This window comes from Dermacentor andersoni, chromosome 2, assembly GCF_023375885.2.
Source record: "Dermacentor andersoni chromosome 2, qqDerAnde1_hic_scaffold, whole genome shotgun sequence".
Classification (NCBI taxonomy): Eukaryota; Metazoa; Arthropoda; class Arachnida; order Ixodida; family Ixodidae; genus Dermacentor; species Dermacentor andersoni.
In genome coordinates, this window is record NC_092815.1 from 35,074,356 (window position 1) to 35,092,763 (window position 18,408).

The 18,408-nt window shown below is 46.8% G+C and overlaps 1 protein-coding gene across 1 annotated transcript in view; it reads left to right on the top strand.

The window, feature by feature from the left end:
- Positions 1-18,408, top strand: part of LOC126542475 (titin-like) — a 221,690-nt gene that overhangs the window by 173,339 nt on the left and 29,943 nt on the right. The window contains exons 10-11 of the mRNA XM_055077276.2: positions 1,054-1,162; positions 11,948-12,025. Coding sequence (XP_054933251.1) covers positions 1,054-1,162; positions 11,948-12,025 — 187 coding nt within the window. The remainder of the gene's footprint in view (positions 1-1,053; positions 1,163-11,947; positions 12,026-18,408) is intronic.

Below are 18,408 nucleotides of genomic sequence, written 5' to 3' on the forward strand. Positions count from 1 at the left end.
AAGTACACCACGTTGCAGCGATACGTTAGCAGAGAAAACCTCATTCGTAAATTAGTTTTGCACAAATAAGTAAGATAGGGAAAGTTCCATGAAAAGCAAAATGGGAAAGTTCAGTTCGATGAGCACTTATTATTAGTGGTCCTCTGGTTTTCTGCTTGTTCTGTAAGCGATGCCGCATCAGCTCGAGCTCACTCGCTAATTGCTATCGCCGTCCTAAAGGGAAGTACATGTTATCATTACTCTCGTAGTGTCAAAGTAATACAAATGGAGGCTGCAAACACACTGTGACGTGCGCTGGTAGCTCTGGCATCGATACACGAAAACTACAAACCTGAATGTACAAAAACAACAGAGTATAGTCCCTAATTCGCCCTTGAAGGTAAGCGGGCACCATAAATTTTGCAGAAGACCGGCTCTTTTTACCTTCAAAAGTATTCTGCAACGTTGTTGACGAGGCATATACAAATACTCATATACTTTATACATACCACGCAAGGGCATATGTGTGGGGTATAAAAACCACAACATGCGAGACCTTATTAAGAACACTGTTTTTGTTAGCCCAATGCACAAACTGTGTCGAGTAAGTGGGCTTTGGTGAAGCTGACCTAGAACAACCGTCATTATAAGTTTCCTCATTTTTATCGTCGAGTTTTTATGGAGCTTTTGTATTGCTTAGTCGAACAATGGACACATTGAATATGACATTCATGAACTTTTGCAACTGCAAGTGCTACAAGATTGGAACATAATATTCAAAGCCGTAAACATCGGGCGCCGTGTTTCGCGTGGCTCTTAATTCCAGCTCATGGAACTGAGATTAGTATCTATGGAGAACAAAAGCTACCAGTCAAACTGTTCTGTGTTCTGTCACGCACTGCTTCTCAAGTACACCAAAGTAGCAAATTAAGACTGGCTGTGTGTTTAGTTATTTCTCTACTGACATAGGTGGATCATTACGCCAAATATTAAGCTTTTGAGTGGCTGGCTAAGTTGAACGTCTTTGAAATTTGTTCTTCGAATATCTAAACATAACTTCGTTGCTTCTCTTAGGTATACATGAAGTTGTCAATCAAAAATCTGCGGAAAGAAGACTACGGCACTTACCACTGCATGGCACAAAACGCTCTCGATAAAACGGAAGGCAAGATACAGCTTCACGGTGAGTAACGATGTATTTTGCAAAAATGTAACCAGAAGCTTGCATAAGCGCAGCCATTCCAAGCAACACACAGCAAAAGATATTTACCACAGTTATTTTTCATGCATACGCTACATGCACGTTAAGTTAAGAAGCGATGAGATAGGGTTAACTTGGCTCCGTAATGCAGCTTTTTCTAGTCGTAACATTGGTACCTAGCATTATCAAATTTTATGGTAGCGTCAGAAGCGTTGACCAACAATGCCCAAAGTGAATAGTTCAGAGCCAGATGTGTTGTCAGTGACGACAGATCAAATTATATCAGAACAGGTAAATGAGGCTTCATACAACTAATTTCGCTATTATTTCATGAACTTTGCAACGTGGCACTTTTAAAATGATATATGATGGTTAGGAAATGTTTGTGCTCTTACCTGAGTGCCAGCAACTCATATTTACATAAAATTACGCCCAGTGAAAAGCTGCAGGAACCGAAAATTTACATAAAACATGCTCAAGTGGGAAGCCAACTCACATGATTAAGTCAAACACACTTGCTCATAAAATCAAGCCAAATTTATTACAGCGAAGCTGTTTACCTGACGGACCTGTGTGAATGAGCCATATGCGTGGTCTCAGAGGGGCAGTATCTGGGCTGGCTAACGTCCGTAACGTGAACAAAAAAGTTGGCGGCGTTACGTGGTCTTGTAGCGGGGGTATCTGGGCTGGGTAACATCCGTAAGGGGAACAAAAAATATGGCGGCGCTGAATGTCTTGTAGCGGGGGCATCAGGCTGGATAACGTCCGTAAAGTGAACAAAAAGAATTTCGGCCGAATCATTCATATGGTGGCGGATTAGCCAGCGCAGCTGTCCATCGTAGACCGAGCAACTATGGCCAAACTTTGCGTCCAGCAACGTTCTCTTGAATTTGCAATTCGTCCCACTCCGAACTCTTCGCCGCGCGGTATTTGTAAAAAACAATAGAAGAATGTGAGGGCTAGCCCACGCCTGCTTAAAGCAATAACGGGCGTAAAACCAATCAAAATAAATGAAAGGCGTTTAAAATTACCCCCCCCCCCCCCCCCCAAAGCGCTAACTTATTAGAAGAAACGCCAATGGGAAAAATAAATGGTGGGCATGGTAACGCTTGGTATCTTGAGGGTATGGTCAGCGAGCACAAAAATCACTCGCGTAGAGTGTTTATGTAAAAATAATATTTGATGAGCGATATAAAGTATGAATGACGGATGACAGGAGCTGTAAGTGCACGATCCAAGTGAAAGAACGCCCTGGCAAAGAAGGACAGAAGTAGGTTAAGTTGACATGAAGCGCCAAGCTGGGTTCGGGGGACAGGTACGTGAAATGAACTAAAAGCAATTATGGAGGCAAAACGATGACTCCATGGGCCCTATAACGTAAAACTATTCCAATATGTTTATATTCCAATTTCCTTACGTCAAATTTGCGTAACCACCGACGTAAGCACTGGGCGGTCACCCGCAGGGTTGTCTGAACAGACCAATCAAACGCTCTCCTCGTTCATAGGAGGTCACTTTTGTTTGCTTGAAAAGCGAATAACATTGCCTACACTGAGCGGCTTGTCGTATCTAATTGGCTGACAAGAGGCGAGGAAACGCTCAAGTGGAGATGGATTCACTGGGGCAGAGCCAGTGCACTGAAAATCGATAACCGGATGAAGAGGGTGGTGCCGGCGTCTGCGATTGGTCGGCTTTCCCTTACTTAGCTTGTGGTGGCTGGTCGAAAATCGCGGCGGCATGCAACGGAAGCTTAAGAATGACGCTAAAGCTGACCCTCAGCAAAGAAGAGTTGGCAAAGTGAGGTAGTAAACGTGCCGAAAGTGCTTGAAAACGTTGCACGGTCACGCAAGAAGTTTTATTATACGCAAATACACCCATGCTCTCCGGCAGGTGCGAGTAGCCAGCGTCTCAGCGATCGGCGGCAGCCATCTTTTATTCCTTTCGGAACGGGGCAGCCTGCGGCTATACCGAAAAAAAATCAGTTTTGTTCGGCATATTAATGCATCTTTATCGCGTACACGTCACTTTAACGTGGTGAGTTTGTGCGGTTTTGTGACGTCGCGTGACAGGCAGGTGAAGCGGGTGCAGCCCGAATACTTTTTACCAATAGCCGAGGGCTAATGGCGAAAAGGGGTCGAATCAGAAATAACTGTTTTTCTTTTTTCTGTCAAATCATGCATAATCAGTGTGTACACATCATATCAGATGGGGCGGTATTGCAGTTTTCGTGACGTCGCGTGAGAGACAGGTGAAGGGGGGGTGGCCCAAAAAAGTTTAGACCAATCGCGGAGGGCTGATAGCAGAATTAGAATAGTTTTAAGTTATAGCGCCCCATAATTCGCCCCGGCGAAACTCGAAGGGGGTGGTAACTCGCGCTTCTGCCGCCTGAACGCATACTCGAACGACATAGCTTGATGCTTACGAGCGGCCTCCAACGCGCGATCTTCATCGGTAGCTTGAGCTCGACGTCGACGATTAGAGTCTCGCATCTGCTCTCGCTGACGTTTTTCAGAGGCCAAGCCAGAGGCCGCATACTCCGCTTTCGCACCAGCACCTTGTCGTTGGTTATAGTCGCGTCTCTGCTGTCGACGCTTCTGCTCGTACTCGGTTCGTTCTTTGGCCGTGCGCACAATGCACGGTCTTCCCGCTTTTCCCATTTTTGTTGGAGTTGTAACTGCTGCAATGATCTACCTCGGCAATGCACAATCTGGTTCTTACCGCGGCGGCTACCACGGCGCACATCCCCGTGTCTTCCCGCCACAACTGCCGCGCCGTCGTGTTGAGGGCAGACGACAGCAGACGCAGCCGGCAGCAACAGCGGCCAGTGCCAGTGCACTCCCCCATTGTGCAGGTGCGGCGCGCGGTGAAGACCCACGACCTTTATATCTTCTGCGCCATACTATCGTTGGTTATATTTTTTGTTCACTTTACGAACGTTAGCCTACCTGAGAACCCGCCCGCCGCTATGAGACTACGCATACGGCTCATTCATACAGGTCCGTGTTTAGCTTACACACACACCAGGCAGCCAGGCAGCTGCAGTAATTGAAGCCCCCGTAGGCACATCACTGAGCCGTCAGTCAACAAACACAGACCCCTCTTCTGAATTGCCTTTTCTAGGTCATTTCCACGACAGTCTCAGTAGGCGCTTCCCCACATGACATGGTGCGCATTAAAATCCCCGATAAATATTACATCTTTTGCGTATTTCTGAAAGAGGCCGGTCTATATAGAAAGTGAAATATTTGTAGAGGGTTGTAGATAAATAATCACCATAGTGATACTTACTCGGTTAAACCGAACTTCAAATGCTACGAAGTCTAGGACGTCTGATGCTGCTGCACTTAATTAATAAGGCTCGGCAGGTCTCTTCGAACACAGATCATCGCTCTGCTTAGTCCTGAAGATTGAGAGCACGTATAAACAACGTAGTTAGCTAGTCAAAAGCACTGTCTACACCGGCCTCTGTAATACATAATACTGGAAAGGAGAATTGAGCCACCAGTTTTCTAAAATCCGCACACTTTGAGCGACGACTATTGGCGTTCCACTGGAATATGGCGACATTTTCATAGCAATTATTCACGCGCCGCCTGCGCAGTGGCTGATGTAGTGTTTCGCAATATCACTTCTTCCATCGACAATACGGCCTTGACCTGCGGGAGATCATTGGCCTGTGGAATCGCTGCAGGTATGGCTTTTAAAGCACAGGACAACATTGGTATGACTAGTTCAGCAATAGACGCAGAGGAGTTACACTTACTGGTTGCGGTGTGCTCGTATTCTGTCGCATGTTAGCCATGTCGTTGCTCTTCTGACGAGATCCATCCTGAACTTCTTGTCGAGCTTGACGTTGGCTTGGTGATGTCCCAAAGCTTTTTCCTCGGTGTTGTGGTCTCCTTGCGACTTTTGCATATTGCATAGAAGTGCCATGGTGCTTAGGCGCTTGCGGTCGAGGTGATTGCGCTGGATTCATCGTAATCGTGTTTGGTTCCAGTGCACCACGCTGCTGTGTGCGACCATAGATAATGTCGTGTGGGTATTGAAGAGAGGCTGCTTTGTTCTGAGGGCATCCAGAATATGATGCAGTGTGGGGCCCGTTGCAATTCGCGCACTTAGGTTGTCTTGTAGACTTGCAGTCTTTGTGATGATGGTCTTCTGCACCTATTTTGCAGCGCCTTGTTCTTCGGCAGTTTTTCGCTAACTGACCGAATCTCTGCCAGTTGTAGCAGCGCCTGGCTGGCCCCAGATATTCCCCGACTGGATGGCTAGAGAAGCCAAGATACGGTCGCTCTTGGTTTGGTCGGTCAGAGAGAAATTGCAAAATTACACTTGTCACAGGGCACGATTCCACAGTGCCATCTTCTTGACGTATGTAACGGGTCTGGCGTCTAGCTGATGTCACTCCTGCCTCACTCCTGTACTCTAGAGGTACGTTTCTGATTTAACCAACATTTCGTATGTATGACTCCGGAATAAATGGCTTCACTAGTAAGCTAGCCACCTGTACACATGGCAACAAACTCTTGGCTGAGGCGAGTGAACTCACAGTGACTGAGAAAATTCCGTCTTTGTTCACTCGGAAAGAACTTGCTTTCTCTTTTGCTAGCGCAACGATTTCTGAGGCTACAATATTTGGGTTCATTTTCCAAAACATTTTCATTTCTTTAATTGGTCGGAATACCACAGTAATTCCCTCGAAACTTCTTTTTTTATATGCCACAAGTGTGAAAGAATCTGCCTCCTCATCTTCTTTCCTTACCTCTTTCCCTCCCTCTCCTTTCTTTCTTTTCATCCCTTAAACCCCCTTTGCCCGTGTAGAATAGCAAACCGGATGTGCGCCTGGTTGACCTCCCTGCCTTTCTTTCCTTCTTTTCCTCCTTTTGTGCTTCTCTGTTTCTCATGCAAAAGCCAGACGTCTCTTCTTCACGCATACTTAGCGAAAAAGATCTTTGCTATTTTGTGATGTTTCACTTCTGCGTTAAGAATATTCGCCTCTTTTCATTATTCCTAGAATTCCTTTCAGGGTGCTCCTGAAACAGCAAGCTCTCTTAATCCAAATGGCTAAAACGGAGCAGAGGGCAGTTAAATCGGCGCAATGACAAGTTGCAAATGTGATTACCAATTTGAAAAAGCTACTAAGCGCTGAATCTGCGTCAGCTGCGTGCTGCTTTCTATCGCATTACTTACTGAGAATATTCCCGCCAAGGTCAGTGCCTTCGTCGTTAAAAAACATTAAGCTGACAGACAGAGATAAAAAGGAGAGGACGTGAAGGGCGTAGAAGAGGAACTCCAGCAGGAAGAGGACGGTCGCGCGCACCGTCTCAGGCGTAAATAATACGGTCTCGTTTACAACGCCGGGTGATCCTCCCCGTCAGTGAAGAGCAGCTCCAAGCGGCGCCGTGCCCTCGTAAATAATCACATCAGCAGTAAAGCCCCGCAGGATCGTAAAGTACGCTCGCGATATTAGCGCTCGCTCCGTCGCCAGAGGCCGCTGCACTCTCCCTGCACCGTGCGGTGTGATTATGGAAGAGCGTCTCTGCGCCCCGTTTCTCCCTCCACCACCCTTTCTCTCACCTCTCTCTACCTTCCACGGCGCTTTCCCAATTTTCCCTTTCACTCCGGGCCAACTCCCCTTTTCCGGGCTAACTCGCGCCTTCCCTCGTCATTCCAATGCCACTACTACTCCAGGGGTTGTGAACTCCCCGCCCGATGGTTTCCTAAAGCGTTCGTATGCGCCCAGCTGATGGCCGCGGGCAACGCTGCCTGCTCGCCTGCGAACTTGACGCCGCCGCTGCTGCCGTGTCTTTTTTTAGCGCTTTCGTTTCTTCTTGCTCGTTCGCTTGCTTTAATCTTGTTTGGCTACGAAAATAGCGGAGAGAGTGGTGGGGGAAGGGTTCGGACGGAGTGGGTGGCCGGGCTCCCCAATAACGACGCCTCGCGCAGTGGTACCGCGGTGCTTGACGCCTGATGAGCGTTTAGGCCGCGCCCTCGAAGAAGAAGTGCTTTTCGAGGGGATGAGCTCCTACGCTTCACCTCCCCCCCCCCCCCCCCCCCCCCCGTGCTTTTCTCCCGCGTCCCGGAGTATTAGCTGGTTTTTCGGGCGCAAGGTGCTGCTTCGCGCGTTTCTGTAACCGTGCTCTTGCCCAACTAATCTGCCTCCTCGGTACGCTCTCTTTCTCTCTCACTCGCTTCGCCGCCCTCGCAACCTTACTCGTCATATGAGCCAAATTCGGGCCACTTTGTCCCTTAATATTCAGCCGGGGCCAGGAACTTATTGAAGTGGAAAGCAAGTGATTCGAGATTGATACGCCCCAGACTGCGCGAAGACCTGAAGTCCCTAGGTGCAAGAAAAGGTCGGAAAATTAACTATCCGTAGGTGCAAGACATAGATCGCTTCGGAAATTTGGCAGGTCTGGTAAAGCAGCTACACTTACTCCTGTGGAGAAAACAAAAAGGAAGCCATTTTTTTCTGCCCTTTTTACCTTTACACTGTGTGCGCTAGTCAAATGTCATAATCGATTGCTTCAAATGAATATAGATGCCTGCTGTATATAAAAGACAGAAGATTCAAAAGCATAGAAAACCTTGAGAATCTTTTCACTATATTTTTTGTTGAAAGAGTGCTAAGGGGAAAGATCTCGGGATTTTGTGAAGTTTCTAAAGACCACGAAGCTGTAGACTACTGTCGCTAAGGCGGGTACATTAGTGAAAGAAATCGCGTTGTCTGTTTCCGCTATATGGTTGTAAGTAACGAAAAATCTAGCCCTTAGGTTTCCCTTGTTCTCGTTATCCACACACCATTTGCGAAGGCTTGTCGTACAGCAATGTAAGCAGCAATATCGCTTAATCGCAAAGAGAGAAATTTATTTAATTATTTATTTATTTATTTATTTATTTCCTAAAATGTCTCTTGCTGATACATTACATGAGGGAGGGGGGTGGTTAATGGCAAACAAAGATGCGACAAACTGCAATGGGATTTTTTCGTTGAGCCGCTTGAATGCAAGTGAATTGATGATATTAGCAAAGTCGGTGAGCAGGCCACTCCGGCCTCATGTTGAGCGCAGAAAAAATTAATTTCTGAAAAGTCACGGTATGGGCTTGTGGGGCATGTACTGTGTTTGAGTGACTGGTGCGGGCAATCCAATGTGCTCTTTTTATGTACGGGTTGTCAAAAGGCAAAGAATGGAAAAAAAAGTTATGAAAAAGGTTAAGACGTGCTATTCTACGGCGTGAGGCTAGAGCGGGTAAGCTTACGTCGGCTTCTAGTGCTGAGATGCTTGAATTGTACGAATAATTAGACAGGATAAATCGTGTCGCGTGGTTCTGAACCGACGCGAGGGCATTAATAAAGTTATTGTGGTGGGGGTCAAAATTAGCATTGGCATACTCCAGCTTGGGCCGCACAAAAGTTTGCAAAGCAAGTTGTTTGATAGTCGGTCGAGCGAGGAAAATGTTACGGCGTAGAAACCTAGAGTACGATTAGCAGAATTTATCACGTGGTTAACATGACAAGTCCAAGCTAAGTCACGCGAGATATGCACACCAAGATCAGTTGTTTCCGTCTGCTTATTATTGATGCTGTAATTAGGCATATCATAATTACGTCGACGGTGAATAGACATTAACATGGTTTTAGATACATTTAATGACATGAGCCAAGTGTTACGCCAGTTTTGTATGCGTGATGGGTCACTTTGTAAAGCGAAATGGTCGGTGGGGTTAGCAATTGCTCGGTAAACCATACAATCGTCTGCAAGGAGTCGGATATGAGAAGAAATATTACAAGGTAGGTCATTGATGTATATTAAGAATAGGAGGGGAGCAAGTACGGTACCTTGAGGTACGCCTGAAAGCATGGGTGTTAAGGATCACGAGTGTGAGTTAGTGTATACGAACTGCTGATGGTTAGTTAGAAACCCTCGAATCCAGCTTAGAACACACGGATGAATGTTACGACGGGGTAATTTTATTAAGAGAGGACCATTGGGGACCTTATCGAATGGTTTTCGAAATTTAAAAAGGATGTGTCAGCCGGGATGTTATGATCTAGGTTTAAATGTAAGCCGTACAAGAAAAGAGCAAGTTGGGTGTCACAGGAATAATTTTTACGGAAAACGTGTTGACTTGAGGGGGGGGGGGGGGGGGTGAAAAGAATTGACGGATGTTAGGAAGTTAGCAATATGTGAGTATAAAATATGTTCCGTTATTTTACAAGAGACGCTTGTTATGGAAATAGGCCGGCAGTTACTCGGTGATGATCGGCTTCCTTTCTTGAAGACTGGGATGACCTTGCCCACCTGCCAGTTAGCACTGTTAAGCGATTCCTGGAATATGAGGGATCAAAACAGGATAGACACATGTTTAGTATTTTTTTAGCGCTTTGGCGTTGATACCGTCTACTGCCGTGGATGATGAGTTCTTCAATGATTCAATTACTTCGACAATGCTGATGGGATCGAATGTGATATTTTGCATCAGCGGATACGCGAAGTATGGTGGATCGGGCAAGGTAATTACCATCAGGTAATTCATTAGTGGAAACCGAACCAAATGCTGTTTTAAGAACATCTGCAACCTCAGTCTCAGGGATCGGAATTCCGGAACTCTTGAAGAAAGAGAGAGTGGGGGGGGGGGGATTTTATTTGAAAAAAGGCATAGGCCATCCTTACTTGAGGAAAGGGAAGAAAGATAGAGTTCTATATTGTAAAGGCAGCAAACGAATTCCACACTACACAGCATACAGTACCCAACATAACCGCGTAGCTGAAATTAGATGTCGTCTCGGACGTAATAACAAATCTGATAAAGAGACATCGTTGTCTGTGTGTGTGTGTTAAATAATTAAAGAGTTATGGACTGATCAGCTTGCTTTTCAAATTTTGGGTAACGTCGTGGCAACATTTGACTTTGATCTTCCCAAAAAACAGGCCGAGTTCGGAGGTGGATATTGAATAACGAATTGATGTCCATGTTATTAGTAATATAACTAACTCATCTGCTTGGCATCGTTCCTAGATAGGAAGAGGCATCTCGTTCGAGATGGGCGTCTAGCAAGGAGGCGCAATGTTTGCTTTATTGCTCACTGTTGTCGCCTGTCTCACTCACTCACACGCGCATGAACGCACGCACGTACACGCACTGGAAGAGAGAGAGAGAAACAGCTCACTGCAAAAAAGAGCATGGTGCTTGGCAAGTTCTCGTAATATTCCTTTATTCGTTCTAAATTATTCAAAGTGCCACTTACGCTGAAAAATATAATGAACAAGGCTATTTATCATGTTGGGATACAAGTGTATTGCAGTTTCGAAAGCAATTATGGAAAGCGCCGAATGGCATCTGCAGCAACGCTGACTTATCCGCAAAATTACCTGCACGTGTTGCTCATGAGAAATAAGCGACAATGAAAAAGAAAGAAAGAAAAGAAAACAACATTCTGAATATAAAAGACCAACGCACGAAGGGAAGCGTATGAAAACGACAAGCGACACACATAATGAGTGGAAGCAATACTGAGGACGGATGAAAGAGGCCGCGATAGAAAATCTTATAATGTTATTTCGGATGTAAAGCACATCTTCTAACGCCAGTATACACAAAGTTTTTTATGATGCTCTAATCCCACAGTCGGACTTAAATCGGTGATGAGGACAGAACCTAAATATTGCAGTTGATTTCTCGAGAGGCAGTTCTTTGGGTTATGGATGAAAGAACTCATTACTGACACGAACAACACCTTTCGGAGCTCCCAGAGATGAAAGAACTCGACGAACATCAGCGAAAAGTATCTTTATGTATTTACCGCGCCGGTAATTTCTCGCGAGGGATGTATTAACTTGTTTTTTTCTGATTTAACACTTACCTCGATGATGATAATGATTAAGCTCCTCAGCGTATATACAGCAGCGCGTATACGTTCAATTCTGCCACTCTACCAGAATTGAGTGCTAATGACTTCTTAGCCTCGCCTTAAATATGAAAACTCCCTTGCCCTTCTGGTAGGGAGTCCTTTGCCCGTTCACCTTTTCACTTCCCAGCCCCCTACCCTCCTTTTGCCTTAGCTGCTGGTTGTAGTACGAGCCAGGAACTGTCTTCATGCACATTAGTCAGGCTTCTTCGCTTGCACTCACTTCAATGCACACATATTTCTTATTTTTGATGCTCGCGGCATGTCTTATTCCGTTTCGTTCTTTCAGTAATGTGTGCGTCCAGTGTATTAGCGGTTTGAGCGTCCTTTCAACGTTGCGGTGCTGTCTCTCGTTACTTTTTATTATAGTGATGGGCGATGGAGACTTCCATGCTACCGGGCGTACTTAAAGCTTTACTTTCCTTTTGTGTTCTCTGCTGCCTTTCTCTGTTGTTTCATACAATGGACTCCGTGTATAAACAGAAACAGCAAATGACGCGCCCTGAGTGGGGTTACTCATGTTGCACAAATCTAGCATCCCGAATTGTTTCCCCTATAGTACTTTGCATTTTTATATTTTTTATCGCTGGTTCTGGCATTACCACAAGTGTAACTACATTTTCGTGGATATATTTGCCCTAGTAGGGAATAAACAAAAACACACCTGTATAGATTCATTCTTCCTCGAGAAATTCGCTCTGTAGTTTTTCTTAAAGTGAATTCTTCACTTTATTTATACGTTACTTGTGTGCACGTGCCTGGGGTGGGGTGAGGGGTTCAGGAGACCCTCCTGAAATAAAACTTAATACCGTTTCTCACTCTTCTTTTCTTCTTCTTACTCCTCCTTCATGTCGCAGAAATCGAGGCAGCGATGGGGAAAACGGAGCCATCGACCGAGATTTCGACGTCTACGTCTTCGTCAGGAAAAAGTCAAGGTAATCCGCTGCCAAACTGAGCTAACGCTGGCAACGCCGGAGCAGTAGGAGACAGCAAATTTAGAAACCACAAGGAAAGCCGCATGATATTGATGTTTTCTATAGGCTTGGCCACAACACTTCTATAGAGTAGGAAAGGCGCTTGGTTTCTTTCGTCCTTTTAACGTGGAGCGTTCTCTGGCTCATTCCGGGCGCACTGCGGTAGGTAGGTTGCTGTTTCACTTTGTTTTCGCTCTTCTTCCACGCGTGTCCGATTGTGGGATCGAACTTCGGTGTCCAAGCACAGCATCCCGGTGCTCTAACCATTAGGCCGCGATCCTATTCTTTTCTTTTCGTTGCTTGTTGGGCAAAACCAGCAATAACAAACGCCACCTACACGATGTTCATGGTGGAGCCCGCTTCGAAAGCGTTTCAAATTAACAAAGTCGTCCAAGACGGGCACCCAATCGGGCGGTTCTTCTTGTGCCTTAAAAGACTCAGCTATATGTGCGACACTTTTAACTGAATTTTTCATTATTGACTACAATAATATCTGCATGTCGCACAGCTATTCCAGTACTCCAGTCGCATGATCATACGGAGCATGTGGCATCGACATCTTCCACCGGAAAATGCGGATTAGAATGAGGAGTAATTAAAGGTTCCTTTCCTGGAGTTCGATGCAGTATATCCCAGAGGAAACGGCGTCCATGCAGGTGTTGAACGCGTGCTCTGCAGTCCGGGTTTTATACAACGAGCAATTGGTTGTTTGCCTAACAAAGCTGCCTCAGTCGTTTAGCCCTTGCTTTGTTAGTAAGAAATCGCTATGAAGTTAGTAAAATGAAGATTTGACAACTCGTTTAACAGCCATCATTTGAACTCTCTTTAGGACATCTAGTCCATAAAAGCCACTGCACATTTCTCTGCACACAGGGGCAGAAAAGAGAAGATTTATAGAATCTCGATACAAGTTTTTCACGCTTCGCAGTAGTGTGACAATGAGGTCATACTGGCACGCATACTTATCTCCTGCCAACGCCAACTAGCCCTTAGAGACGACTGTCACGTCACGTACAACGAGCGATAACACGTTCGTGTGCGTCATTTTCCATTCGGCCACAGATTCAATTATGTTTTGTTCGTGCTTCAAGGGCAAGGCGCATGCCAGCTTCTACCATTCTTGCCTCGTGGCAGCTATCGCTTGGAGACTGTGTCTTGGACTGCACCGCCTTCGAACGACAGAAAGCTGAGCTAGTTTGTAAGGATTCATTATGCAAAGAAGAGGTGAGGCGTGCAGACAGGACACAAGAGTATAGAAGTGGACAACACGAACGCCGACTATCAACTGGAGCGAGCACTGAGGCGAAAAAAGGAAAGAAGACACAAAACTCATCTGCGCAAGCTCAGAAATGGTATCCCCACGTGTCAGTTGGGTACATGTGCCGGTCTGCGTGAGAGATAACTGTTAAGGCACTAAATCTCTTCCTTATGCAAGTGCTCGCTTCAGTTGATAGTCGGCGTTCGTGTTGTCCACTTCTCTACTCTTGTGTCCTGTCTGCACGCCTCACCTCTTCTTTGCATAATGAACCGCCTTCGATATCAGCCTGCACTCAGTTGCCCTTTCGTAAAAGCTGTTAAGGTTACGAGCACGCTGCGCGGCGTTGTACCGCCTTCTGTAGGAGCCTACGGGGTTAGAGTTACTGTATAGGCTGCCTTTAAGGAGCAAGGGTGCCTACAAAGTAACTCTACAGGAAGTCACACAACAGGGCCGGTGTTTTGTAGCGATGCCTTTTCAGGCTTTTCGCGCTTGGCCACTGGTCAGAGCGACGGTCTGCCCACATTATCAACGCGATCAGGCGGCCGTGTGTGGTGGATGATAAGAATAGCATAGAATAAGGCATAAGGCATCGCTACAAAATAGTGGCCCAGGTCGTAACGTTTCTTCGCTGAAAAAAAGAAGGAAATTGTCCTCTTGCTGTCACCGTCATACTATCGTCATCGCCAGCTTGCTCCTTTCGTCACACAGCATTGCTTGCTGGATTTACACAAACACGTTTACTCATCTGGTAACCCTTTGAAGAATCCCCAAAGATGCTGAATAGCCAGCTACCTGCAAAATACTTCTTCGCGTAACGTCGATTCTCAGATGTAGTGCGTGAGATTTGCATTTCTTTCTTTCTTTCTTTCTTTCTTTCTTTCTTTCTTTCTTTCTTTCTTTCTTTCTTTCTTTCTTTCTTTCTTTCTTTCTTTCTTTCTTTCTTTCTTTGTAAATGATATAAATACCTGTAGTAGTACCAGTAGCACAACTGAAAAAAATAATAGAAGCGTCAATGGCCGTTGAAAACTACTTCGAAACGGAGTACAAAGTTTATTGCGAACATTGTTGTGAAAACAAATGAAAACACAGAACACGAAGAAGAGCGTAGACAGAAAGCGAGAGAGACAGCGAAAAGGGGCAGGCGGTCAGCCTGGATGGTTAACGAGCGATGGTTCCAGCGTGCGGAGAAAGAATGACCGCGTTACGAGCAAGAGGGTCAACTCAACTGTATGAGGAGCACCCACATCCACAAGGATAAACAATTATAACTGTCTGAAGGACGGCTAATTGGTTCACTTTAAGCATTATACAAGCAACGGCGAAGACAAGACAACTCGGTGTCAACTGCTCAGGCGCTGCATTGTCAGTATCACCCGTTGTGCGTTGTCTTTGTCAACATCGCCCGGCCCTTGCGGCACTGTTTGCATAATGAAAAAAAAGAAGAAAAATAATACATGGTCCTTGCTACGGATGTGATCCTGACGTACGGGCAAGCTGTTTAGCGCTGAAGAGTGCGCTACAGCGCGTCGCATCGTAACAGCCGAAACAGCACCTCGACGCCGGCTTTCAGCCGCAAAAGCAGCTGGTGACTAATGGGTCAGATAGTCCTGTCGGCGCAGGCAGCACCTAGTTGGGGTGCCCATGGCCACAGAGTTTATCGGACGGGTTCAGTCCAAAATTTTCCATGGTTGCTTGGCTGATCAGTCGCACGCTGTACCGATAGGTGACTTGCGGCCAGGCGGACGTTGGTGCGTCGCGGCATGAAGTTCGAAAAGCGAGAATTATGGTCGCAGAACAGAACTAGTTTGTGGAAACGCTTGATTTCCAATATTACACGGTTTCTGTAAAGCTAATTTGTGTTGCTTTTACATATAGCCAGTTATTGAAATTTCTCTCCAGCGTCCGTACATTGATTCTGATGCGGGGTCATGTTGCTCGTTTGCATTGCGAAAAATGTACTTGCCTTGTTTTTTAATCGTCTCTCTTTTTTAAGATTGCACTTCGATAACACGATAGCAGGTCCGGGTGACCCAAGATCTTTGAAACGTTGTTATTACTGAACTGAAGGAATCCAGGAAGAAACAATATATTGCCAAGAGGTATTGATGTTCTTGGAATCGTAAAGACATGCTGCTAATCGAACCATTAAGTAGTCGGAGTTGGCACATAAGTTTATCTGGTGCAAGAACATACAATGCTTCAGAAACTTTTCTTATTCTTATGAAATGGGAAGCGGACACGACACGGTAGTACAACACTTGCGGGAAAAATGTGTTGGGGCATGACTTTACGTCCACACAGAAATGTTTAAAAGAACTGCCTGACAAAGCAATAGTTATGAGAGATGACACTTCAGTTCACGGTCCGCGTTGAGAACACCGTAAAATTTTAATTAGTATGATATCGAAAGGCTAAATCAGCCTTGAACATCGCCATCCCGGAATAAGGTATCTTGCTGCCGATTAGTCATTACGAGAGGATGGGAAAAATAACTTAGTTTTAGAACATTATACTAATATCCAGTGTCGGTACATGGATGTGTAGCCACCGAGGCGTAATGGTATGCATTTGTGAAAAGAGGAGCTTCAATTCCATGATGTAAAACAACTGAGTCGATGACGCGTGAAGTATATATATAATCAAGCTGGAGAGCAACATTCTTCAGAAGTCAGCGTTCTTTTTTTTTATGAATGTTGAAACCACAGATTGAGAGTGCCAGAGCATTCGAAAAATTTGAAAGTTAAGAAAGAAAAGCAACAATTTACCAGCATCGTTCGTCATAACGAGAAAGCGAGTAGGGGGGAGGAGCGCTAGTCGGAGGTGAGAAGGGCAGCGAAGACGAACTGCGGTTGCGACCGGAGTGGCGGTGGGGGAGTTGACTCAATTATAACTATCTGCAAAGCCGGCCAGAGTAACTCGTGGTCGCTGCAGAGGACCACAGGCGCTTCCGGCTGCCAGTGGCGAGAAGCTCGGCCCATGCAGCAGGCCAGCAGGCAGGAAAGCCAGATACGCGCGCTACGAGGAACAGAGTGATGCTTCTGCGGAAGGAAGGAGCGCACAGCGCGCGGGGGAAGTTAGGTGAGGAGGTGGGCGAAGGGAAGTTTCCGGTTGGCTTGACCCGCGCTCCGCGCCGTGCGATTCTCCTTTCCCCGTCCGCCAGCGTTGCTTCCAGTTCGATGGCTTTCGCCCCGCGGCCCCGAGGTGGGTTTCAGCTTCGATGGGTTTTGCCTCCCTGGCTTCAGATTGATGCGTCCCCGCCGTCACGTGACGGAGGAGCTAGCGTCTCACCCCCCCGGACTCCCCCCCCCCCCCCCCCAGCGCATCGTTCCGTTTCCCCTTTTCCTCTCTTTCTGCTGCGGAAGAAGCAGTGCCCGCTCCAGCCTTGCAACGTGTGGCACGAGCAGGAGCGCGTGCGCGCTTCTCCCACGTACAACAGAATCGGGCTGAGAGGAAAAGCTTTCTTGCCGCGCCGATTGACGCCTTTTCAGATGACGCGAAGATTGAGTCGTCGTCATGCAGTGCCGGTGGTTGCTCCGAGTCGGCGGGCTCGCGATAGAGGGACCGACGTCGCGCTGCGCCGACTCGCGTGCGCGCTGTATCAAATGGCGCCGATTCGCTACCCCTTTGTTGCCGGGTTCCAGTGTTTTGCTTACACAATGCGACGTGGGGCGATATAGCTCGCCGGTTTCCTTCCGCCCGTGATTTCCTGTGGAAACGAGAATCGACGTTGCTCTGGCTTCCGATTTCATGGTTACTGTATAGCGATCGCGGCGCGTGTCTTGCTCCATGATCGATCTCTGTGGCAGAATCGAATGTATTGCATATGCCTCACTGCGTGGGTGTCGTTCTTGTATTTCTCTTTCGTGAGCTAAGCATGATATATGTTAGTAGATCTAAAGACGGGCCGGCCTAATAGTGACTCTAGATTCGAGTGTTGGTTCGTTACCGTCTCTTCACATTCGATTCATCGCGGTTGGCGTGTTCTGCGTGTAGTTCAGCATGATTTTAATAGTAGTCGATTCGCAATATTGTGAATTGACGACCCTTAGGATTTATTCCATACCATTTATTCAAGTAAATTATTCATTTTACTTGAGCTTGGCTGTGACCCGTGTCATGAACGCTACGAGTGGCCTATAGGGGAAGCGATTCCCCTCTCTAAGGGGACACGCTGCCGTGTAATAATCCGGGCTATTCAAGTACTGAAGAATCTGTGCTTCGTTAATTCTGTGCGTTCTGGCTCATGTTTTGCTCGTGGCGAGGCCGCAGATAATTCGTGTAGGAGTGGGAGCACAATATTGGCCTGAAACAATCCTTGTCTGGATCAAGGATACTGAGAGCAATACAAACCGTATAAATTGTCATTAGCCATTACCCACACTCTCACGTGGTTCGCCGCTCACATGGGATCCTTCATGGGAGGCCCCACAAACCTCAACGAGCTGGCCCACTCCAAGGCGCGAGGTCTCGCTTTCCGCGACCATGGAGAACTCCAACGCCGGCCCGCAGTGGTGGAGAACAGAGATCAACCGACCACAGACAATGAAATTGCGCAGCACTTCTATCTCGGCAGGAGAGACTTTCCCCTTCCACACAAGACGTTAAATAGAGCGCAGACATTGACCCTCAGATTATTGCAAACAGGCTCGTATCCCAGCCCGGCTTTATTCCACAAGATTTATCCCGACACCTATGCCACTAGTTCTTGCAGGCACTGCAATGACATCGCTAGCCTAGACCACATGCTCTGGCGTTGCCCCTCGTTACGAGGCACAGAACGAATCAATGAAGACAAGTGGCTCTCCGCTATCAAGAGCCCCGATGCCGGGGCGCAGCTATGGGCTGTCCAGAGGGCCCACGATGCGGCGGTCGGGCATGGCCTGACTGTCCCAACGTGGGAGCGGCCCGCAGCGCGCTGAGTCGCGTACCTCAGGACCTTTATTAAAGTTTTGCATCCATCCATCCATCCATCCATTAGGTAACACAAAGTGTAGCGTTCGTGGATACACTGGCTTGATCCTCAACACTGTGTTCGTCGCGGGAAGTGCAATCGTGTCTCCCTGAAGCAGTAGTGCATGCAGAATAG